Here is a 26,274-nt window from a genome sequence, read left to right as displayed (position 1 = left end):
GGGCAGCAAGAGAAAGGGATGTTACCAGTACAGTACAGAGGAAAAGATACCTGAAAAAAAAATTCTGGTCTTTTATAGCGCTCTCCATTTTATTTTAGGGCTAAAATTTCAATTTATTTTATACACTGACTTTCCTGCCCATTTTAAATTCCTAACATGTTCCCATAAGACCAGTAACTGAGCTCAACAGATACAGCCCTAATGACTCAGCTTATCCCAGGCACATAAAGGGAGCTTTTCAAACTCTGCAGCATCCAGGGCATATCACACCTGATGAAAGGTTGTTTCCACAAGGGAACAGGCTTCCCTGAAGCATGTTATATTTTGAATTGGTTGTGATATTTGAGTAGCACAACCTGGTGAGGGGATGGGAAGGGCTGTAAACATCCTAGTTATTCTGCCTTACTTAAGAAAGCAACTTTATTACCTTAGGGAGATTCCTCCCCAAGAGGTGCTTTTACGTAGCTTTTGTAGATCCCCTTGGTATGATTTTGTAATGGTTACTTCTTAACTCTGGCATGGCAAGAGCACTGCTTTTTTCTAAGCATTTACACTGTGTCACGGTGACCAGCATATTAAAGGCATCAATTTGTTTTAAATGTTAGTTAAGAAACCGACTGCTTCAACTAATACAATCATCTACACAAATCTTTGTCCCTGGTACTCATCTTCCCAAAAGAAACACTCTTCAAAGGTTCCAGAAATTGGTTGTTAGACATCTTTGCTTCAAAACTAATGACAGGTCTCTTTGCAACATACCGTCATAACTGAAAAGAATGGAAATATATTGCAAAATTTGGTCTTCATCTCATTCTGCTTCTGCAGTATCACTCCCTGCTCCCTCGCCCCTATAACCAGCTTAAGTAGAAAGGGGCAAGAGGTGCAGCTGAATATGGAAGAACACGGTATCACAAGGGTTACTTTTTATTCACCTTGTTCTAGAAGAAACTAGTGTCTCCTCAGCTACCAGTTCAATATTCACCACTCTGACAAAATGACTCGACTACTGCTTATCCAGGGACAGCCTGGATTTTAGAGATGTCCAAGAACATTTACCATCGCTGATACTTTTAGGCTTCAGAAATCTTGTCTTGGTCTAAAGAAGGCAGAAGCACAGTACCACAGGCTCAGAAAATGGTACTACTGGTTCATGCTGCAACACAGGTATCTGTTCTCTGTATATCTGATAACCCTTATTACTACTTTGATGTCCATCAATATGTGGTATTTTAGACTGAATTTATGAATACTGTGAATTAGTCACTTTTTCAGGATTAGTTAGAAGACAAGACAGGCAGCTCCCATCTTCAAATACTAAGACATTACATATAAATTTGATTTGAAAATGGAAAGCCATTCTCTTCAAGCATGTTGGCATGAAATAAATATCACGGTGAGAAAGGGCTAGGATCTAGGGAACTGTTTCCAAACAAACCTTTTTCATAAGCACTGACAATGAACCCATGAAGTAATCTCAGAAGTACATTAAAAGATGATGGCAATAAATAATAATGCCATTAACAAGAGGAAACACGTGGGGTTTTTTTGAGGCATTTTAGGGGAAAACAGGTGTTATTAGTGAAGTGGTCATTACAGACTATCAAGTCAATACGCTGAAAACAAGTTGACTGTCGTCATTCCTCCCCCCTCTAAATTCAAGAAGCAATTCAGAGATTCATTTACTGAAGCACCTATTGCCCCCCCAAATGACTGCAACACTAGAGTCAACAGTTGTCTTTATGTACATCTACAAGTGTGCAGAGCCATTTCTCAGTAAAACATTTCCCTCTCTCTCCATAGGAATCTCAGAGGGTACATTAAGGTGGAGAAAACACAGAGCTTCTCAGAACTGCAGAAGCATAACCTGGGGAGCTGAAACAACATTTACAGACATAACTGCCACAATAGCTTTCTTGACCACTCAGCAAGGGCAGGCAAAGTAAAAGACAGAAAAATAAAAGGGTATTTGGTGCTACAGATTCTCTTACCATGCTCTGGGCCTTTCAGTGCTAGTCGTGTCTGGTGGTGAGGAAGGATCTCAAGTTTCACATTATCCGCCGCATTAGCCAAAAATTGCGTTGCTTCTGCCAGCGTACAGTACTCCATGCTGGTGCCGTCAATGGACAGAATATGGTCTCCCACATGTAATGCACCACATCTACATAAAAAAGGAAAAACTCGGTATGATCAGGTATGCTCTTTGGTTGGAACATGAGTTTTACTGCCTTCAAACTGGTCATGAAAACTATGAGCGTGTTCTTTTTTTTTGAGAGAGAGAGATTTGTGTTTTGTAGGCATTGTCACTGGTCAGACTTTACGTCTATTAATACAAACCTTAAAAACAATTCAGTTAATACAGTATATGCCAAGACATCACTCACAGAACTGGAATGGGGTAGTTGACTATAAAAATATGTGTGAATGGCAGCAGAATAAAATGAGAAGAGCTTAAGGAGACTCAACTTGGTCACGTATCCCTCACACAAGCACCCAGTTCATCATTTTTTGAGTTAATAGTTCAAACATTTATTAGTACAAAAGCTGTAAATGATGATGAAATTATGCAGTAGTCAAACAAATAATGAAACCAGGGCTAGCATGGTGACTTGAGGAGTGGGGTGGGGAAGGGGCTATCTGCTAAATCTCGCTGCACTCAAGAGACTGGCTACTGGATGAGTGGAGAAATGCAAACACAGCAGTCAGCATCCCGACGTACCAGTCAAGTGGACAGCTCCTTTAATTGGTTACCCCCTGCGAAATGGGAAAAAACAGAGGGAGAAAATTAAAGCATCCTGCACCATTGAACTGGAGAACACCCCTGGATCAATGGCCGTCACTCTCAAAGTTTCTACTGTAGGGAAAAGCCCACAGAGGAGCTGTAGACTCACTGCTACAAGTGGGTGCTACCAAAAGCACCGTTGTCAGAGAGGAGTTACAAAGCAGGGTGACTGGGGACATGCAGGAGGAATTTGCTGCCAAAACGTAATATTCAAGGATTTTTTAGATAGAGATATGTATATAGAAATATACTGTATATGTATAAACACATACACACACGCACGCACGCACCCCAGAAAAGATCCCACAGCTCTGTTACCAGAGGCTTAGATCATTGGGGTCAGATATCTATCTTTTTCTTTTTTGTGTTTGTTTAAATGGTTTCAATGGTTTCAATTAAAGGATCAAGTGAAGTGGAAAAATTACTGCAAAATAACTCCAAAATACAGAAGCCAGTCTTCCTAATACCTCGGTTGTATTCTAAAATATCAATTCAAAAAATCTAGACATAAGGAGTTCTGTTTCCCTGTGCCACAAGAATAAAAGAACACTCCAAGGTTGCAAAGCCCTGAAATTTACTTCCCTTGACAGCTGTTCCATATTGTATGCTTACTTTAAGAATTCCAGTGGGTTATTTTTTTTTTTTTTTTAATACTAATCTCTGCTGCAGCATTTAATAGCCAGAGCAGACCTCTAAGCTTCTGTGTTGCATAGTGCAAGCAGACAGTCACACATTACATGGAGGGCTGGCTTACGTCATTGAATACAATGCAAATAAACTAAAGTAAATGGTGCCCTAGAAGTCTTAAACTCAGCAGTATGGAACAACGATCTGACAAAGTGCTAATTTTAAGACCTAGCAACCTTGAGAGCATCTGGTTCAGTCAAATTCATCAAAAATGGAAGGGTTTCCTTGAATCAAACCAAACAAAAGTAGAAATAAAATGGATGTATGAACCTGCAGTGCCAGCCCTCGGTCACACTCACCTGTCTGCAATGCTCGCAGATTTGATTTTGTCTATGACAATGACCTGCTTGTTGCAGCACATCGAGGTAGATAGTGCAACCCCAAGAGCAGCACCAGGAGTTTTGGCAACTTCAACTAGCAGCGGTCCAGAAGCTGTTGCTACTGAATCTGTTAAAATCAGACAACAAAAGATCAGTATTATACCAGCGTGGTACTTATGCCATTTCCACATTTTCCCACATAAAATCTCCATGGCTATTCTATTTCTCTAAGCAGAAAACATGCCACATAAAGAAATTATGGTATAGTATCAGTCTAGGTGTCAAGAATCAGCTCTTATTGTTGAAACCAATAAAAGCAAGAGGTGGTTTGTGAATCTGGGATGTCACAAAGCTTCTGAGTGTGTCAGAATCAGAGATGGACAAGACTAGGAAACCAGAATGTGTTAGTGAATCACTGTCTTGCACAACTAAGCTAAAAATCACCTGGAATCTAAAACAGGTATGCTGAAGAAACAGAATTTATAAAAAAGTAGAAAATCCTCTGAAAAAATATAAATTGAAGTGAATAAGATAGAGAAGTATGGTAAATGAATTTTCAGAAAAGAAGAGGAAGGTCTGTGCACAAGAGCTGCAATAATTAAATGAAGAAGGTGAAGGAAGGGTCTACCAGAAATCCCTCACAAAAAAGAAATCACAGAATCACAGAATCAACTGGGTTGGAAAAGACCTCAGAGATCAACGAGTCCAACCCTTGGTCCAACTCTAGTCCGTTTACTAGATCATGGCACTAAGTGCCATGTCCAATCTCAGTTTAAAAACCTCCAGGGACGGTGAGTCCACCACCTCCCTGGACAAATTAGGAGAAAATGGAGAAAGTGCAGGAGGCATGACAGCTAGAAATAGTAGGAGTTAAAGCAAAATGCATATGAGGAGGATCAGAAGATTCTTGTAATATCCTGTCACTGGATAAAGTACTGACTTGCAACGGGGCACAGACAGTAAATGACCAACACTGAAAGAAGAAAGCAGAAAAACAGGAGGCAGCAACAGCCAGGACTGATGACAGTGGCAAGGAACTATGCCCAGGAGAGACAAGTGCTAGACGCAACAAAGGAAGAAAGACAGCAGGCTGCTTGCTAAATGCCAAAACAAAGCAGGCAGTCATAAGGGTGAAGTACATTCTGGAGACCGCCTGAGAATTCTTAATAACTGATAACCATCAATCAACAACTGATCTCAGTGGAGTAAGATACAGTAAGTGAAGGTGTCCTTTAAGGACATAAAAAGACAGAGACAAATAAAGTGATACCAGAAGCCTTTGGAGGTGCTTACAATCAGAATAAGGAAAAATGAATAAGCAAAGACATACTGGAGTAAAGTTACCAAATGTCCTGTTAGCAAAGAGGAGAGATTTGTGTTCACAGAGTATTCAAACCTGCTGTAAGAATGCTAAGAAAATGTCCAATTGTGATGGCTCTCAGAAGTCCCTAAGACTACAGCTGTAAAAGAAGTGCAGCTGGGCTTCAAACTACAGAGGAAAAAAGACATATGTCAAGATATTCCATTTAGTCTTAAATCCAGAAAATTAGTCAAAAATGTAATTGTGATACAGAAGAGAAAGACTATGAAAGAGAGTATTATCATACAAAACTTACAAGCTATATATGATGATACAAGAAACGGAATGAGAGCTTGATTAACTAACATTCAGCTCAGGTGCTCTTCCTAAAGTGCAAGAGAGGTCAACTGAATCTAGAAACCTATAATATATGGAGTGAAAAGAGATGCTTGGATGGAATAACATACAATACCAGTAAAGCATCAATTAATTATCATAGAACTCCTTTTCCACCCCACCCCCATTTGAAATAACTTTTATATTCCTGTTGTCTTTTTTTCCAGTTAGAAACCTGAGAGTTTGAAGGGGAGATCTGGTAGTTTTCAAAGTGCCTGTGAATTCTGGGTGATTCATTTTTCTGCCTGACTGGGACTGACTTTTTAAAGGCTGAACTTCCACAGGCACTACCAAAATAAGCTGCTCCATAAATTTGAACTTTAAACTGTGATCCAAAGGAAGAGAGTTCACCCAGAAGCAGTTCTGCCTGGAGCTTCAGGCACTAAATAGCTTTAAAGTTGGATGAACTATTCTCAGCAGCTACCTGTCTTTCTCTAGTAACTGAAGAAGGAGGTTATGACAATCAAATTCCTGTCTTAGATGCCTTGGTTAAGGGCCTAAGCAGGATGCATTCGATGAGTTGCATACAGCCAAACAAGCATGTGGGGCAGAACAGAATTCAGGAATTTCCAATTACCATTCCTGTGCTGAGAAACAATTATTTTCTTATTGAATATTCCAGTAGTGTCTGGAACTATAAACAAGCTCACATTTACAAACATATGGGAAAAAGACTCCCAACAACATTTGTCATCAGTACTGTGACAAAGGTTTGAACTCACACCGATCCAGAAAATGGTAAAGCTCAACTTGTTATTGGCCTATTGGAAGTTCTTTCTGCAACAATTGCCTTGAGGAGAGGAAACTAAATGCAAATATCTGTTGAGAATGAGTAAATCTTTCAAGATGCTGCTCCTGAGTTATTTGAGAAATGCACGATCAGCTTATGCCCTGGCATTATTTCCCAGGTGCCTGCTGAAATGCACAGGGAAGGCAAACCAAGGCAGACAGGATGAATAAATAAGATAACTACATTAGCAGAACCAGAAGAGAAGAAATGGAGTGTGTCTAACTGTGGAAAATAAACATAAGGAAATCAGAAGGCAATAATCAAGCACACATTCCCTCACAGAGAAGGATTAGTTTATCATGTTGAAGTAAAGGATGGATATGAAAAATGAATCATACAGGTATAAATTATTCATGTTTGAAGATGTTTCAGTCATTAAGATATTTACACCGTGACTGAAGCACTTACACACTATCTTGATTTATTGGCTAGGTAATTACATGAGATATACTGATGAATGTTCGCGTGAAAAATGCTTTAGATTTTTGATTTTGTTAATCATTTTTCTCACTTTTGAGCACTACATCTCAATCAGCACAAGAGGCTTGATTAAAACCTCCCAGAGGAAGCAGCATTGCTCTCTGCATGCTAATACATTTCTTCAGCTAGATAGCAGCATACCTTTTTTATTTGACAGCTTAAATCACTGGCAACAAGGGGGTTTATTCTGAACATGCTTTTACGATGTGTAAACATACTATATGATACATAAAAAGTTTTGGATAAAATAAGCCATGTCACCACCCTCCTTCATGTCAAAAGATGATCACAAATGATTTTTCAAGTTCAAAAAATACTTTTTTTAGCCTGATAAAGTGATCACCTTACATGTGTTTCTTTATGTCCTTGTAAATTAACATATCTGCTAAACCTTACCTATCCTCATGGCTTGTTGAGACCAGTTCAACCACTGCTGAGCAGTGGAGGACAGAAAACCTCTTTAGGATTCCCACAGTGGGGAAGCTAAAAAGCGAGCTGATTTCATTAGGCAGCAGAGGATCTACATGTGACACAGTATCTAAAAATGCCCTAAAAGGGAAAAGATTGAGTCACAGCATCCAATCAATAATGTTGCTAAATTCACAGGAAACCAAACTTTAGCTGTTTATGATGCATTTTTTTTTTGCTTCCCAAAGCCTTCTTGTACTTAAAGCTGGGAAGTGCTGCTGTACTGTGGGCTTGTTCCTGTAGGAACACTGAGTTCTGTTGCTACTATTCGTGCTCTGAATCTTCTCATTTCTCTAACTGGAAGGTTTTGGGTGCTTTCTTATGTTTTTTTTCAGAAGTCATGGCAACACAAGGTACAAATAGGTTTCTTTGAGCATCTTCAAAGAGTCAGACAAGGAGGAAGGATTACAAAACAGATTTTGACCTTAAAGAACCAGCCAAACCAGCTGAAACACACAGCTCCACAAGACTGCTATTGATCTTGCCTGGATGCTGCTGTATCTTCTAGCAACGATCTGACTGTCAAACAAGTGGATACCTTTCCATCTCACTCTAACTTCCCTCTTGCAAAACTTCTTCCCTATTAGGTGTCCACAGGCTAACATTTCTTTCACCTCAAAATTGATATAGCAGATCCATGTAGCCTTCTCTGGGGTTGTGATTCTCTGACTGAAAGCAGTAAAAAAAAAAAGAATATAGCAAGTCTGCGCTGGTTCAGATTGGTAAATAAATGCATAGTTCCTCAAATCTTGCCTTTATCCCAATGAAAAGTTTTAATACTTCTGTAGCAATGCATTCACAGATCTAAATGTGCCTCACTTCTGCCAAACTAGAAGGCAGGATTTCACATAAATTATTTTTCTTGGTCAAAAAGCATGTTCTCCTCCTCCTCATGTCTTTCTTTGTTTCCGTCATACAAAATCTTTGCAGCCTACAGATAGCAAGTAGAACAACCTCTCCCTCAGGTAGGAGCTTTGTTTTGTCCATTCAGTCCTTCTCAGTACACCCCATTCTTTGCCCTCTCTATCTTCTTCTGTAACCCTAATTTTAATACCCACTACCCGTGTGCCTCATAGTCAGACTAGTCGAGAAAGCATAATGTTAATTAGAACAACGGGACACCCAGATTATATTTGCAGAGCAGCAAGCCTCATTAAGCTCCGGTCATATGACACCTGGATGTCTTTCTATAATCCTCCTAAAAGGAAAAACTTCTTTTAACCCTAAAGCGCAATTTCTGGTACCAATATTCAAAGACTAGACCAGTAGCTCGCTGGATCAAAGGTGTATTTTAGTGAAGTTAAGGAAGATTGTTAAGAACTGGAAAAAAAAACAAAAGCTCTGACACTGCTTTCATAGCAAAAAGTTGGAACATTTACAACAAATCCCTTTGAAGAAATCAGTCTGAATGCCCTCATCACTCTCCAACAGGCTGGATGAATTTTGCTTCTAAGACCTGTGGCTTTAGCAGTGATGCTTTCCATACAGACCATTTTGCAAGGTCCTTTACAGCACTTCTCAGTCAACAGTGGAGCAACATAAAAGCACTCAGGGATTCTGTGTGCATTCACATCCACTTTCCTTCATTAACTGACAGACTATTCATTACTGTCATAAACTATCTTAAACTGCACTTAATGAATCTTGTCATCCTCCATGTGGTTTGCTTATTGTATTCCTAAGGATTATTTTTTGTAAATGAAGACCAACCCAGAAAAAACATTCTTTGTGTCTATTAAAATGCCCGCCAAGACTGATAAAGTTGACCCAAGTCCTCACAGCCCAGTGGCAAGATCGTATCCCCCTCTGCGACAGGGAGACTTATAATCCTCTGTTGTACCACGGCCCCACTATTCCCCTGCTCACGATTCCCTGAGACCGCCCCAGCGATAGGCGGTCGGCCTCCCCAAACTGTCTGCCTTTGACATTGTCACCAACAAAATGAGCCAAAACCAGAAATGGCACTTTACTGTGCAAGAGAAAGGTCTGCTGGGAATGGGGGAGCTTTTCTCCTCCTTTCTCCTTCCTCTCTGTGGCCCCTCCACAAACACCCCTCCTTTTCTTTCCCCAGGTTTGTAGTTCACCAGATCACAGTTTCAGAGAGATGAAGAAACCCACTTTTGGCATTGTTTTTCAGACACATCCTAGAATATTCTTTAGGCTATCTTGCTAACATTGAAAATTTCATTTGTAGGGGCATTTTCATTCAATCACATTTAACATCAACTAGATGATCAGCTAAGTCTCCCTTACAGACACAGAGAGCTGACTAATAGGTTGTTTTTTGGTTTGTTTGTTTGTTTGTTTGTTTTGTGAGGGAGAGGAGGGGCACTTATTTATGTAACACCCTTTTGTTGTACTCCAAAGATAATTTAATCTCAACAAATGTCTAACCTCCACCTTGGGAAAAAAAATAATATTAATTATGTTTTTTTTAAATGATCCAATTAAGAAATTGAGATTGGGATCATGGGTCAATGTTTTCAAGAGGGAAAGCAGCAGCAAGGAAGAGAGGCAAGAATAAGATCTCTACAGACTCTAAAGGGCACAGGAACAACATTCAAGATGCCCTACAGCTGGGTAGTGCCATTATCCCTCAGTCTGAGCAATATTATTTGATTTCTCATACTTTTGTGACTGTAAATAGGTCATAAATAAACCACACACAGGGTGGTGATGCACGACACTGGCTTTGGTATTCTGTTCTACTAATACTGCACACTGGCTTTGTTCATGCTTCATTTAGCAGGGTAATCTTTTTTATCTCAGATCTTATGGGAAAACCAGAATCAGTGCCAGCTAGCAAGGTCTGATAATGATGGCTGAAAAGCAAAAAGTCATTGACAGTGTTTCTAATTCTCCCCTGAGAGCTGGAATACAGAAAATATTAATAAGCTTAATGACATGTGAGAGGTTACCCTAAAATTTATTTTGGAAGAGAGTAAGCTGGCATTATACATTGCAAGCAATGTTCAGGGAGAGAGGCTGGTAGTTTAACAATAAAACAACTACCTAAAAATTAAATATTTTTCTTGTTCAAAGGCTCAGTGGCAACCTCCAAGGCACAACTTATAACCTACCATAAAATGTGTGGTTCTAGTGTTCGCCTGATTATGGCGTATCTGTGCGTTTCAGGCAGGCTGTAGAGTGAGCAACAATTGTTCTAATTTTATCCGGCTCAGCTAGAATTAGAGGGGCAAGTACATTACTGTAAAAAAAAAGTAGCCTTTTTTCCCTTATTGTCAGCAAGAGAATGGCACTAGAGCTGCTGGGCTAGTAATTGAAATAAAGCTCACAGAGTCGACAGAAAACCCCAAAATCGCTGCTAAGGAAAAAAAGAAAAAGCTACCAATGGCATTTTACACCCTCTCACCTTTAGAATGATCAGATTTCAAAAATGAAAAATAGGAATAATTTCAAGAGAATGCCAGCAGAATGAGTGATAGCGAAATCAGAGGGACCTCTCAACCTCAGAATGGAAAATGGAGACATTATTTTCTAAACTAATGTGCCGTCTATCTCCTCTCCTATACACAAGCAATTTGACATTCTTGTCAACTGACTGTCAGAGACTTTTGATTTCCATCTTCTTGCCTAATTCCTTCAGTTCATTTATATTCCAAGTTCTTCAAATCGAAAGCTGAGGAGCTGCTTTTACCTAATTTCACACTTCGCAGCCTTAGCCCCAGCATCCTTCTCAGCTCAGAAACGCCTGGTAACCAGCTGAAGAACCACCCCACCTTCAAAGTGATCACATCAGTATGGGTGGGGATGTACTCAAAATCTACTTGTGGACTTTCTTTCTCAGATTTTTTCTCATGTTCAGACCTTAAAAGACTTTCCCCAATTCTTGGGTCACTCCTTCCTCCTAGTAACTCTGTTTCATGCTCAGACGTCTTTCATTTTCACTAGTTCGTTCCCCTCCTCTAAAGCTATATTAAACACCAATCTCTTAATTCATCTGTACCTTTCTTTTTGTGTGCCCTGTGATTTTAAAACATTATTTCTCTGTTGCTAAATTTACAATAGACAGGGGACATAGTGGATGGAGCAGATCCTGGATCTGCCTCTCTGCAGGTAGTCTGAATGCATTTTAAATAAGTCTAGGCTCTGCAATTTCTTTCCTTTGTTACCTGAAAAATGAATATTACATAGAAAACTCAGATGACACTGGATATAACTCACAAATAATTACTTTTTTAAACCATCTCTCAAAATTAGAAAGTGCAAATAGTGAAGAAACTCCTCTTGCTGAGACCGTGCAAAACAAGACACTATTTTCCCTATTGCAGAAAACATAGGTAGAATCACAGAAACATCGAATCATAGAACGGTTTGGGTTGGAGGGGACCTTTGAAGGTCATCTTAGTACAATTCCCCCTGCAATAAGCAGGGACATCTTCAACTAGATCAGGTTGCTCAGAGCCCCATCCAATCTGACCTTGAACACTTTCAATGATGGGGCATCCATAATTTCTCTGGGCAACCTGACAGATACATACATATGTACAAAAGAGCTTCTGATACATAGTTTTTCTTGCAAGTAGGACAGGAAGTAAAATACACAAGAACCTTGATTTCTTCAAAACACTCCAGCCCTTGCACCATTCTGCATCTGACTAATCACAACAAATAGAACAAATAAGGACAATCTGCATCTCTGCCTGCAAACTAAGGCACAGCTGGTGTGTCCAATTTTACATCTGCCAGTCTCAAAAGCATGTCTGTAAGTACACATTACTATAGAGAATATAAAGTACTACAGTACCCATAAATTATGCCTATTTGCCATAACGACCCTAAGTTTCCATCTAATGGGAACACCAACAATTAGAGTGGGACTGGATTCTCTTCAAAAGCCCACAGAGCACAAAGCCCCTCACTGCCAGCTCTTGTCAGATGGGAACAAACACCGTGAACACCCAAACTTTGTGTCGAGCTGACAGTTCCCAGCTGCGCAGGGTTCTACCAGAATAGTGACACGTTGGTTAACCCCAAAATCTTCAGAGCAAGTGCGCCCTGGACAGTTTGGATATCTTGGTAAGAGCTGATGTGGACACAATCGAGGCAGATAAGGACACGTCAACGCTGTGGCAGTGAGATACCTGAGCTGTCCCTGACTCCCCGCCACAGCGGTGGGAGCTGAAGCCCTGGAAGCAGCAGAGCCGCATGAGTGAGGTGACAGGTCTGTGACAGCCACGTCTGTTCTCGCCAGTGTGGCTGACCCAAACACAGCCCCACTTTGGCGTGGCTGGGCTGCTTGGTGTACTTGAGGTACAAGACTAGACCTTGCTCAAGGGTCCTCTGTACTGAGCTATACTGTTTCATACATTCATGATTATTTATTATTTGCATGTGTTAGAGACCTCTGCACACAAGCTAAGTGCAGTATCTGCCTTGGAAAGCCGACTTTGGGTGTGCTTCTGCTAACGTTGAAATCAATAGACTTGGTCTGGTTGAACAGGCAGGAGGTTTCAGACTAATTGAAAACACTAGTCTGCAAAGCCTACTAGGTGAGTATAAACCAGAAGGAAAATTAAACTCTACATTGCTGTCCACAACAGATAATATGAATTTCTGACACTACGAGTTCATACCATGAGTACCACATTTTTCCCAAAAAAACTTCGGTCTCTTTTCAATAATCTGTGCTCTAGCACAGCTGCCTTATAAATAATCGGTGCATTGGCACAGCCAGGGTATAAAATGCTACCGTGCAAAAGGCCAAAGCTGAGATCTGACCTTGATATTTATGCACTGAGTAGCAGAGTGGGAATTTTGCAGCTCTCAGGGTTGCACAGGACATTTCGCCCTTCAGTGCCAACCACTCATGAAACAAAAGTTCAGTAGAATGAATCAGGAAACAATTTTATTAACTGCCCTCTCTTTCTGCTTTGGTATTGCCTGAGCAGCAGTTCAGCAAAAACATTTGAAAGAAACAGAGAAAGCAATTTAGGTAAATTGCTGTCAAACCCAACACAGAAGTCACACAGAGCTATAACCTCTTTGATCCCTCACTGCAAAAATAATCCAGGATTGCTTACCTGTTGCCTATACATTTCCAGCTTTTCCCTTCCCAGTGCTTGTTCAAAGACACACAGAAACAGGACTACTGGGACTATTCACATATTTAAAGAAGGTCTCAATATCCCTTCGCCTCTGCAGCACACATTTCCAGCAAAAACAATTCCCCATGTTTCTTCTCCCCAAATCCCATCCAAGCAATAACCTCTGGAAACCCAAGCACCCCATGGCTGACAGAGTCCCAGGGATGTGAAGCACACCCTTTCATCTGCTGCCCCAGCAGGCAGCCCATGGCCAGGGCTGCCCTTGGCAAGGCTCCTGTGCGGCTCCTCTCTTGCTGCTGGACACGCCATTGACCTCCTGCCAGAGCAGCTCCTGCTGCCAGGCTCGGAGGGACTCCAGGTCCTCTCATGCTCCTGTCTGATCACTCTTCTCTCTTTGAAGATGTTCCAGTGTTCATAAGGTACAAAGATTTGTAATTCAATAATTACTGAATTTGTGCAAAGGAGAAATGGTGGTAAAGCCTCTTCCATGGTGTTTTTTTGTTTGTTTGGTTTGTTTCTTTGTTTGTTTTGTTTTTACCAGTGCAAATACATCCAAATTTACCTAAGCTGTAAAACCCTTGAAAAATTAGAGGTCATGGTGCTCGGAAGGCGGCTATTCCTTTCAACGCTGCTGACTGTAACAGAAAGACTGTATTTATGCAAATTGTAAAAACCCAAATGAATTAAGAGTTGATTAAAATCAGCAGAAAATCAATACAAATCATTATAAAAACACATGCACATTAAAAACGTCTCAGAAGTGTCTGTTTACAAACAGAATGATGTAAAAAGGAAAATATTATGGTCACCATGTGGTCACAAAGCACTTCATACTTTATGAGCCTCAGAATGAATATTGCCTGGATGAACTTATTTTTACCTCCCTTCTTTAATTAATCACATACTCTTCTTTCCTCAAGATCCTCAAGTGCAAGGCAGACGACTATTTAATGATTAGCAACACTTTTCCTCTTTTTTTCCCATGCCTAATTACTAAACAGTGTTCTCATCTTTCTCTGAGCATATGTGGTGAGGGAGAGCTATTGTATGGTGCAGTCCCTGAATATTCATTACAACACATGTTTATTAATGATTTTATCTTAAAACCACCCTTTAGAGCAAAAGCGTGGCATTTTCCCTACTGTATAAATAAACAAATGAGGATCAAAGAAATGAAGGTGGAAAGCATCCATTATACTGGAGAGGCTGATCTGAGATACCTGTGCTGGGAATCACTTGTTCAAAACGCAGGCATCCATAGAGCAGACCTGGGGTAGCTACACCTGAGCTGAAGGCTTAAACTCTCTCTACAACCAACAGAGAAAACTGGCATTTAAAAATGTGTTTCACCTGCCTTATTTTAGGCATCTTCATCAAGATGAGACAAGGTATTTTTTGGAATATTTCTCCCACTTGACTGTTTTCCAGATCCCTTAGCACCACAAAGCAGGTCATTGATGAAAGAAATTGGTATGCAATCACACCAATTAAAATCTATATCATAACACATATGTTCCAAGCCATCTGAGTAAGGCTGCATGGACATCTTTAATTTTTGCATCAGCCATCCCTCAAGAGCTGAACTGAAAGGAACTTTGCAAAGATAAGAAAAAACATTCCCCAATATACACAAAAGCTTTTGGAAAGGATGTCGCAAAATGTTGCTTCTCCTGAGCACACTGAGCTGGATCCTTTCAAAGACTTCCAAATCGGAGCCAAGCCTAGGTGGATTTTCACTGGAATAAGCAGAAGAGACTTTCCTCAAAAGCACTTTCTCTTCTTCAACCAGTACCTAATGAACTGCACGTCTGTGTTCCAGTGCTTCAAAAAGACACATATTCACAAAGAAAAGATTCTCCAACATTTTCATCATAGGCAAAACAACTTTCTCTAAACACATTCCTGGAAACAATTTTGCCTGAAAAAGCTTAAAAAAAGGTTTTAAAAATGCAGACTTCGGCAGTTCCTGGGGGAAGGTCAAAGGGGGTCACAAGAAAAACCTTCCTGTAAAGTGCTGAAGTTTTCACTGCTCTTAAAATCACGGGTGTAACTGTAAGACACTTCACAGAAGTCTCAAGAAAGACATTCCTCCTGCAAGGGGATCACAAAGAATCACAGAAAGGACACATCCTTTCCTCTTTGCTTCTTCTTCACAGCTGTTTTCTAGTTTAAACACAGCAGCTGATAGTTCTCCAACATTTCCTTGTCCAGCTGCAGAATGGCAGAATGTACTGAGACAGACCAGTAGCACCAATGTCTCACCATGACTTATAGCATCAAATGCTAACATTTGAAATCTGGTCTGCTATGTGAAAGCCAAAAAGTAAATCAGATTAAATACATGGTGGGTGCTCACCTAGGAGTTTCTCTAGTATGGTTGAGGGTGGAGACTTTTGCTGTGATCTAGATCCAAACAGGAATAACCTAAAAAACTTATCACAAAACTAGTAATTTCATACATTTCATGTACACCGTTTCCCCATGCTAATGCTGAAGTACAAGAAAAGAAATATTTTCACAAAGGGGTGAAGAGAAAATGCGCCTGACATGCTTACAATTGAACTCAACGATCTTAAGGCTGTTTTCCAACCTAAATTCTGTGGTACTATGTTCTTTTCTCATTAGTAGACAGGAGAGAACTGAGTGGTAACTGCATGCAATTAAACACTGTAAACAGCATTATTATTTTAAAATAATGTGCTTAGAGTTAGGTCCTTGTAATACAGGTCTTTTCTACGCTTCAGAGTTGAGTTAGCTGTTGAATCTCTAAAGTACATGCTCTAACACCGACAATGAAATAAAACATTGATTTAGCAGTGCAAACAGTGTTTAAACTAGAAGACTTCTATGCTGGCAGAATGCATTTTGTTGGTATAAATGAGGTGGCCATTTGGGGAGAACTGAGGAGGGGGACAAAGAAGCACAGCTCTGCTGTTTATGTACCTACAGGCAAAGCTCTTTAAAGGTAGGACAAGAGCTAGATTTTTCTCCTTTGGGTCCTACTTTAAATCCCAGCTGAAGTTCATGAGAGTTTTCCTACTGAGTCAAACCACCCTGGACCAGGCCTTGGCTAACTTCATGAAAGGCACCTGATGGCTGACCTAGGGATCAATAGCTCTTGTTCTCGTCCTCAACACTTGCGATGACAGCGCACTGCAGCACCGCTGTGGCTGGGGATTATGTGCAACTCCATGTACGTGCAAAAACTACTAAATCCTATGGAGAGAATCACCTAGTAAAGCATATGCAACAATCAAGACAAAACTATACAGTTAGCTATAAACATAAATTCCAGGGCACTTGACACCTGAATTAAGAATTTGTTTTAAAATGAGGAAGTTAAATGTGAGTAACAACAGCTAGTTATAAGTTGTTGGCCTCTCTGAGCTGAAAAATGGCAGGAGAAATTGCAGGGAGAGTTTGGTTTAGATTTTATTTGCAGCTACAGGGGATGTTGTGCCAAAATCATACTAATGACAGAGGGGAAACAACAGGCTCAGTGTGTCTGCAGTTCAGGGTTTATTTTTATTTTTTAAATTTAAGCCGCTTGAAGCCTTTAGATTTCAGTTAAGAACTCAGGCAGGATTACCTGAATCAGCAATAGCTTTTGGATATAAAATAAAGGATAAAAACCCCCTCAACTACGCCTTTTAAAGAAAGTGTTGAGGGACTTCCTAAGTAACATGAAACAAGCCCCAAAGCTCTCCCTTAAGGTGTACATATTATCATCTTTTCATGTATATAACCTTTGGATTATCTGCCAGGAATAAAAAGTGAAACCAACTCTGTAATTCAGAGGCAATATGGGTTATATATGCTTGTGTGTAATACAATAGGAAAATGTACCCTAGAAAGTCCTTCCTTCTTCGTTAGCATCCCCATCTCTGTTCCCCCATCATCTGTCTCTGTTCTCCCCAGAACCTCATTGGCCAATTTTTCCTACTGGCAAAGCCCCACTCTGCTTCCAATTTCATGTAGGTAACCTGAGGGTCTGGGTCACCACACGATTCGTTTATGAGAAAATGCTTTTATACTGGTGTGGGTTCTGCATTTAAAAACGCAATTTTATCAGCCAGGGAAGAAATGTCCGCAGGCACATGAGAGAAAGGAAGAAACCTCAGCTTGCCACAGCTTTACCTGTAACCTTGGGAAGCTGCCACATCCTTCATTACTCATCTCTTCGGGGGGCTCAGCACCCTTTTTTTGGCTGCAGTGAGGCATGGCTTTTCTGCTGGCACCCGAATTGCAACTGAAGATGAAACTGGTGACTGGCCTAGATAAGTACTGTTCATAAAATCACTCCTGCCCCCTTCTCCTCCCTCAAGATGAAAACAGATGAGATTTAAATAAAACCTGCAGTCAGGTGCTTGCCTTCGGTTTATTTGGAATGCATGTTCAGTTATAACAGAAACGTCATTTTGTTGGGGTCTTCCAGCACCTACACTGAAATACCAACAAGACTAATCCATAACAGCTGTTAGAATATTCCAGCCAGTTTCCTTACAAATGAAAATCATGAGACTCAGAGAAGGTCAAACATTACTAATGTGAGTCACCAATTAATTGATTAAAAAAAAGAAAAATCCAATGATTTTTTTTGGCTGAACACAGACTAACACACAGAGCAATTTTTATCAATACTGTCTTCCTAAAACTCCCTGATAAATATTGAGTTCATACGCTATGAAATGACCTCTTTAAATGAACAAAGCATGGTAACCATACATTTAGGAAAAATATACAAAGACAGGTTATTCTGAGTTTTTTAAATTACGGTAGGGGAATGTGGTTTGAATAGCAAATGCACAGAGAACACAACATTTCACTCATTGTATAGCTGAGTAACACCATGGGAAGTATAATACTGTGTAACAAAATAATGTTTCAAGACATGGTACTGGTGCAATTATCTTTGAGTAACTATGTTGATTTCAAGATAAACTCGCTCAGCTTAGATGTTGTTTTCTCCCCTATGTACTTTTCCAGCTCTCAGGAACTGTGAATAGTACTGTCTTTTCTGATCAGTACACATCTCCTATGTGCTGAGTACTAGATGGTGCAGCATCTGCTGCAGATCTCATTCACACCAGTGTTGCACCAGAACACCATTAACTGAGACAGTTCAGATTTAGGCAACAAATATTCATGCTTTACAATACATCCTTTTCCAGTAAAAGTGTTCTGTAAAATGATGAATGAACTTCAGCGTAAAAGGATGACAATCTGCCCTGCTGCAACCCAATTTAACCTCTTAGTTTATACCCAGTACAGGTGTTCTGGGAAATGATCTGAGGGATTCTCAGGTTTTCTCCCCTTGGCCGAGCCCATCAGGTGCAGTTTGGGTGTGTTATGTCCATGAAAAAAGTGAGGTGGATAGAATAGTTCCATTCTGGATTTTTTAAACACCTCCCTCAGGGAAAGTCATGGGAAACATTTAGTGTTTTCCTCTCCCTGGAACAGAGGCAGGAATGGAGCCTTTGCTGCTGCTGTTATTTCCTCAGAGATAGGCCCTTTTAAAGACAGCTTCTGGGGTTACAGCCCAAGTTCTCTGTAATATAAAGAAAATCGAATCTGTCCCTTATTTCTTAGTCTCTTGGATGACTGCAATGCCACTAAACCAAATCCAAGGCTTACTTTTTTAATTGGATTTTTTTCTGATTATAGAGTTTCTCTTGCATTGAATTGCATGGCACATGCAGAAGATCCTTTAATCTCCAAGAAGTTTAATTATCATCGTCTTTGTAATACTTTCACACCTGCACTCTGAATTTAAGTACTTCAGCTACCTGCTTTTTTTTTCAGATCAGCACAAATCAGCATGCTTCATTATCCTTGTTAGTCTGCTGTTGACCAGCAACCTAAGCAGCAGTTAAGTCAACTTATTGAAAGACCTCTTGACTAACTTCCAGCTGACCAAAGGGATTAGCATGTAGCAGAGATTGCCATTCTCTTTCACTCTGCATGAGGGCTATCCCGATGCAAAGTGGAAAGATTTGATCAACCCTTTTTTCCCATCTTTTACTAAATATATATGAGGGTTATTTGCTCCTTCCCCCCACTTGCTTGGAGCCTGGATGGCAGACAGAAGTTATTACAGCCATCTCCTCCCTCCATCATTTGTTTTTAAATACTTACTAAAAGAAGCACAATAGCATATTTTTAATAGGTGGAGGCTGCCCCATTTGAGAATCCAAACCTTGAATTAGCATCCAGTAAATTCAGACTAGATGCTTTGTGAGGAGATAGGAGGATAGATTAGGAAGGCTCTACTTTAATGAATGCCCATCATCAAATACATTAGATATTTCAAATTGATTTTTTGAATTGTACACTATTTAGTCTAGCTGCATACAAGTATAGGTTTCACTTTCCTGCCAAGTCTTCGAAGAGAAATTCATCTGTTACTCTTGGTACCCGGTAAGTAAAACATAGAATATTTTCATATGAGAAGGAGAACTTGGAAGATAATAACCCCCACGACCCTCTCCAGTTATTTATGACAATGAAATTGTATTTTTAGTTTTCTATTACAGGGACATCTCATTTCACCTTTACAGTTTTTTCTCATATACAAAGCAATATTTATTAAGCTGCTTTTAATGAGGCCATGGTTTCAAAGGCACTAGAGAGAAATGTTAATTGGACCTGGAAGAGTCATTTGTAACTCATATGGTTCAGCTAAACTCCACTTATTTCTCTTTAGGGATGATCAAGAAGTTTGTAAAGAAAGAAATATCTGTAAGATTTATTAAATCCTTGTAATACATGACAACTCCTCTATTCTGTAATTATCTACTAGCGACATGGCTAACAGAATGTAACAACAAATCATAACTAGGCAAAGAAAATAAAGTTAAAAAAAAATCTGTAGGGCAAACTATACTTGAGAATCATAGACTTTTCTCATTAAAACATCTTGATTTTAATCGCTTACAATTTACAACTTGGCCACAGTTCAAACACTTGGTGTGATTTTTTTTTTTATGATGGTTACCTCTCTTGGGCTGTATTTGTTTTCCTCCCTTGGTTATTTCAGCTGAAACAGGTCAGCTGTGTCTGAGAACACCATTAGGCAAAACCATACTGTTTTGACCCCACACAGAAAATTCTGTAGGCTTTACACTAAGAATTTATGTTCCTTATGTGCCTTTAATATCTGTCAGATCTTGCACAGAGAATCAAGAGAAGGGCCAGGAGGGCAGAGTAGGACCTTCTTGGGCAAGAAGTGGAGGAACTCAGTGAAGGAGCTGAAGTGAGAAGGTGATTGATCTGAAAAGAGGCTGCAGTATACGAAACTTGGGAATGGTTTGCTAAGAGACACGGACAGGACAAAGGGCTAAAGAAGGACAATCATGAAAACTGCAAAAGGTCTTTATGGATGGAAATCAGCAGTGTGAGAAAAATGTGTTGGAAAATTATCTAAGCCTAATTACCTAAGCCTTACTTGGCAGAAGTAAAAACTGGGCTGTAAGGAGAGGGAATAGCATGTTGGGGATTTAGGACCTTCTAGAAAAGAAGACTCAAACTAGGTCAGTAAGGAAAGGCAAATTCAAGCAGCTGCTGGGAAAAAAGGACAATACAGCTAGGAACCAGGATCAGAACAAACAGAGGAAAAAAGCATCATGCTTACATGAAACGGACAGGAAGGAACATGGGATACTAAAAGTTTACAGTTCTCCACTGTCAGCAAATGTCACATGTGTCTGTCAAATCTTTTCTGGTCCCCAGGAAGCACGTATGTACTGTGCTGGACAGGTGGTCTGATAACCCAGCTCACAGGGAGCAGACTGGTGGGCTTAATGGTTCTCACTCTTTTCAGGAACTATTTGGGTACAGACTTAATGTCAAATATAAAGTTCTTCCCACAGTGAAACCTAGGTAATGGTACATAAAAATGCATCAACGCTGTTAAGGATGTAATCTCACACAAATATTGGGAAATGACAAACTGACAGTTGCTTATGCGACACAGTGATACCATTCATTACATAAGGAAATACTATTTTCTTACAAGGCCCCATTCCACACCTCTTTCACTACTCAGCAGTCCTCATAGTGAAACAGGTGTCCTGATCATAAGACAAAGCACTCTAAGTTTTGAGGGAGCTGGCAGTGAATGTGACAGGCATGTGAGGTGTGAAGAGGGAACTGCAAAAAAGAGAAGGTCACGTAACATGGAGGAGACACCCAAGTGCTGCTTTGAAATACCAGATAATATTTCTGTAAAGGCTGAAAAGGACACTTAAACTGCATTGGTCACTATTTGCAAGCATCTTCTTGTTCCACTGTCAGTAATCAGCAGCAGTACCTGTTGGTTACACAAAGTACTGATGGATCAAGAACTGGGTTTTAAATTTGTCAGCCCAAAATTACAGATTTTATTTTTAACCATAATGCCTATTTACTTTAGGTCTCCATGCTACCCCTTTATCTCAAGAGGTGTTAAACAGGTATTGTCTTCCTTTTAAGCCAGGTAAATAGAGTGGATTAAAGCAAACAAGCAAGCATGAACTGATGCCTGGCTGGTAGGTATCAGTCCCCTTATAGGCTCATGATGAGATTCAGTGAAGTCAGCATGTCATATTTAATAGCAGCATGAGAGATGAAAGGTTAAAAGGAATAAACCCCCCCTTGCCATTGTAAAAAAGCAGTCCAGAAAGCCAGAAAACCTGACAGCAGAAAACATCACAAGACTCAGGCTTCTTTGAAGGAAAAAGCATCTTTTGGTGCCAAGGATAAGTCGCATCCCAACACATCTGTGTTTTGTTAAATGAAATCCTAACAAGCTAGCACAAGAGACAGAGAACTTATTTATTGTACGCAACCACACTTGACTGTCAGTTTGTCCAAATGTCCTGATGCAGGCACTGGGCACAGACAGCAGAAAGCACAAATAGTGTTTTTTATAGACAAGGAACTTGCACAGTGAGATGAGAGACTAACGTGCTATTGCATGTACATGTAAATATCTGGCAGTTTGTACAACACGGACATGAATTGTGCACTGGCCTCCAGGAGAGAAAAAGTTACACGTATTTTACCCAGTGACACATCTGGGAGTGGATACTTCTTGAACAGTTAGAGAGAGATATGTTTGTGTCATCTCCTGCCTAAGAGAGAGTCAGTACATTCGGAATGACCTTGGGAGACTGAGGTTCTCTCCTTGAGATCTGCATATTGCCTGAAGCACTCCAACTGTGGCAGGATTAGGCCCTCAGGAAAAAAAAAAACACCAGGAAGTTAATAACTTTGCATTCAGACAAGGATCTGGGCAGTGCCTTTGGTAAGCCTGTGGTCACATACCAAAGGCAGAAAGAAAATTCAAAACGAAGAGCCGCATGAAAAGGTTATTATCTCTCTTGTGGGTCTTGTGACTGTCTCACATGCACACCTAGCTGGACAGAGGCTGAGCAGACAATCGCAATCCTGACATTTCCCAACTGGCATACTCAACTTTTTGACTTTCAACACTGTCTTCTAGCATAATTTGTGTATGTGTTTGTGTAGCAGTACTTGAAGTAGAGTAATACTTCAACTAAAACAGCTATTGTGACCTTTGCTTTGCACATGAATTTTCATTCAATCTGCCTCTGAAGCAACATAAGAGACGTAGCGTTCTTTAAAGGTTTAAGTAGCTAGTTCACATTTAGAATTTCAAGGGATCTAAGTCTGTTGCTCTGTGACAGCCAGGAGACCTGCAGTTGCAGACAAATGCTAGAGTAGACTACCCATCTGGTCTGTCAAAGACTTGTAAGAGACAAAGGAAATGTTAATTTTAAGTTTATAGAGAAAGAGCAAGAAAAAGGCAGTGTGGAATCCTACAGGTTTCCTGACTTCGATTCAGCTTTGAAGGTCTTGCGACATTTATAAGGTTTATGAGGATCTTGAGTCTGTCCTTGGAGTCTCTGGAGCTCCTGTTCCTTGGTCTTGTAAAACTCAATAGCTCTTAAAGGTCTCCACAGCTCTGGATATGCTTGAGTGATACTGCTTTATGAAACTTAAGGGCAGCCTATAAGTTCTTTTCTCTCCTATATTTCTTGTCTTGCACAAATATCTGAGTCTACACTGGATCACAGATTACTCCACCTGACGTTTAAACTATGCAAGCTTTCTCTCCCCAGTGTTCTTTCTGTCAGGCGGAATTACCGAAGGGTGAGGCAGATCTCTTTACATGCACTCACTATTGTAAAATTGTTACTGCCTTTTTTTCTTTTTAATGGTGAGCTTAAAGAGGCAAAAGGCTTGGACAGTGCTTGTTAAACTGCTGTCAGATTTACTAGCAAATGATTGCATGAATAATTCCCTTTCTAGAAAGCTGTATCCATGGTAAATGTCGAATTCAGAAAACCAAGGGTGTTGATCTAGCTAAAGTTGACTGGTTCTATGTCAGGGTGACTCTGGTAGTTTGGGACTAAAAAACAAGCAAGCCATATCTATTTTGCGGAGAAAAATTACAGGGTGCCACATTCCAGCAAATGTATTCTGGCTCAAATAAGTGCCAGAACTGTTAAAGAAGCCAGAGAAACATATGGAATTTGAATGTGCAATATGTTCCTTCAGTCCTGAAGACCACAGAGTGATTTGAGCAAAGAAACTTCCAGTGAAGGGATGAGAGAGAAGTATGTTGTGTCTCTCAGGTGCAAATAGCCAACAAAAGCTTACTTTTGTGCCAAAGTCCTGGCAATAGCTGATAGTTTTATTTAATGACAGTATCCTTGATTCAAAGGTTACACCAGCAACAACATCCAAGATATAAAAAGATTGCTCAAAAGCCCAACAGCAGCAATTTATGAGCTAGCGTTACATAAAAATATTATGGGCCAGAATTTAAACTCGAAGCAGTCGTTACCTTTGAACTGTTCAGTATGCTCCCCTTCAGAGTAAATATGGAAGACTGCCCAAGCAGGTGCAACCCAAATTACTGAGATTCCAGTAGCATCATGGCAGATTTTGGAAAACCTGAAGGGAAAGTGCATCTACTCTGCTTCCAAATAAAGGTAGTGATAAACTTTTATTTCTTGTTTTAGACAGAGGCAGCGTAAATCTCTGCTTGCAGTTTGTTATTAGTGTTGCATTCTAATTCTCATTCTCACCCTGTGCATGCCTGACCTATGGGGTTTAAGCTGTGAGCAGCTTGTTAGAGCACTTCGCCCAGCCCATAACCTCTGACAAACAGTGAGAACTTTAGCCTTCCCAATCTAAGTTTATAGCTTGGAATTGATACTTGCTGTTTGGTTGCCACAGGAAAAGATTCAGGCTGCAACTTTATCTTGGTGGTGTCAGCAAGTCACTGCCAGGTACCACCCCACCTCGGCTCCTTCCCTTGCACATCATGAGGGACACGGGTTTAGTCATATAGCACACATGGAGCTGCAATACTCAGACCTCTCCCACCCCGGGATGAAAATACGTGATCCACATGATCATAAAGGTTGAATACTTCGGGTGTAAGGATTAGAAAGACCAGTGATAAAGCCCACAATGTTTATGTTACTTCCACACAGTGGTGTGTAGGGCAAGTCACCATATGCATCTCCTCTGCAAACAATGAAGTGCACCATTATTAAAGCCTCACAAAATCAAAAAAATGCAATTAAAATCAACAAGTAGCATAAGCAAACACATTGCTTCATGATAGAGGAGGTGTTTTGGAAATAGAACAACATTTGGAAGACCGTTACCTCTACAATCTCAGATGCAACTTTTACCAGATTATAAAATATTTTCTCAGAAATTATGTTTTTCTATTTTCTTCAGGGATTATCTTAGTATTTCCAAACTGCTACTATTTCAAATTCTCTTTGAAACTATACAGCAGTACACTCCACACACCAACCTGGAAACATTTTCAGCAGGAAAAAACCAAACAAACAAAAGACCCAACAAGCTAACAACATCTCTTTCAAGAAGCTGAATTGACAAGTTTATTTCCCAGGACCCAGCTAAGCAGGATACTTCAGGACATATATTTATGCAAAAGCACAAGTGTAACCCCAGAGAGGTCAGTGGGACTAGCCGCATCTCCTGCGTCACATACGCACTTGATCACCCTGCACAGAACCCCCTGGTGCTGTTTTTTACTTCAGTTTGTGTAGGTTCCAGAACCAATAAAATGTACAAGCTTCTCAAATGACCTCGTGAACATTTCAGGTGAAGGAACTAAAGTTTAAGAAATATAGCACCTTTGAAACAGCTTATGCTTGCACGAGTACCAAAAGTCAGTTACACACTACAGACTGTAACTGAAAAATAGTTCAGGATTATTTTCTTCATCCAGTGTAACCTTTTAAAATTAAGTTCCAATTTCATGCTATCAGAATATATTTTATGGCTCTTTCCAGTTCTGGCCACATGGAACGCCACTTTACAGGATATAATCATCTGCTAACAGAAGAGAAGATATTAAAGTACATACTGGTACAATTGTATCTCTAGGAGTATTCTACTGAAAGTTTATACCGGGAGAGGACCCTATAGAATGCACCAGACTTCTAAATAACTTTTGGTATGTTGCTCCCTCTCAGGAGGTATGTTGCCCCCTCTCAGGTGGCTAAACTACTAAACTAGTGTCAAGCATCAGTTATTGATAAGCAAACTTACCCAATGCTCTGCCTCTGGTTTTAGCCTGTTTTCATATTCACATCAACCCTGAGGTGGCATTACAAATAGCTTGTCTTGTGGGTAACACAGAAGTCGGGGAACAGAGTAACATTTCTATAATTCTTAAATTTCTCTTCATGGCTCATATCCTCCCTTCCATGTTACTACCAACTTTGACTCCACCGCTCCTGAGCAGAAGTGAAGACAAAAATCAGCATTGTTTTCCTGGGACAGGAATCAATGGATTAGGATGATTCCATGATGCTATTGAATGATTCTAGGATGAGTGATTTTCAGCCTTTGTGCCATGATTGTAATATAACTGCAAAATGCAAAGGAATCTTCCCAACAAAAATTTTTCACACCACAGCCAGACAACTATGCAG

General features: G+C 40.1%; 1 protein-coding gene across 20 annotated transcripts in view; it reads right to left on the bottom strand.

The window, feature by feature from the left end:
• The window catches only part of GRIP1 (glutamate receptor interacting protein 1), a 326,528-nt gene that overhangs the window by 47,521 nt on the left and 252,733 nt on the right, over positions 1 to 26,274 (bottom strand). For all 20 annotated transcript variants that reach the window (XM_065048544.1, XM_065048495.1, XM_065048514.1 and 17 more), the window contains 2 exons: positions 3,766 to 3,913; positions 1,989 to 2,158 (listed from right to left, as the gene is read on the bottom strand). In XM_065048544.1, the coding sequence (XP_064904616.1) occupies positions 1,989 to 2,158; positions 3,766 to 3,913 (318 nt within the window). The remainder of the gene's footprint in view (positions 1 to 1,988; positions 2,159 to 3,765; positions 3,914 to 26,274) is intronic.

The sequence above is a fragment of the Columba livia genome, chromosome 1 (assembly GCF_036013475.1).
Source record: "Columba livia isolate bColLiv1 breed racing homer chromosome 1, bColLiv1.pat.W.v2, whole genome shotgun sequence".
NCBI classification, from domain to species: Eukaryota; Metazoa; Chordata; class Aves; order Columbiformes; family Columbidae; genus Columba; species Columba livia.
This window is presented reverse-complemented; position numbering and strand designations above follow the sequence as displayed.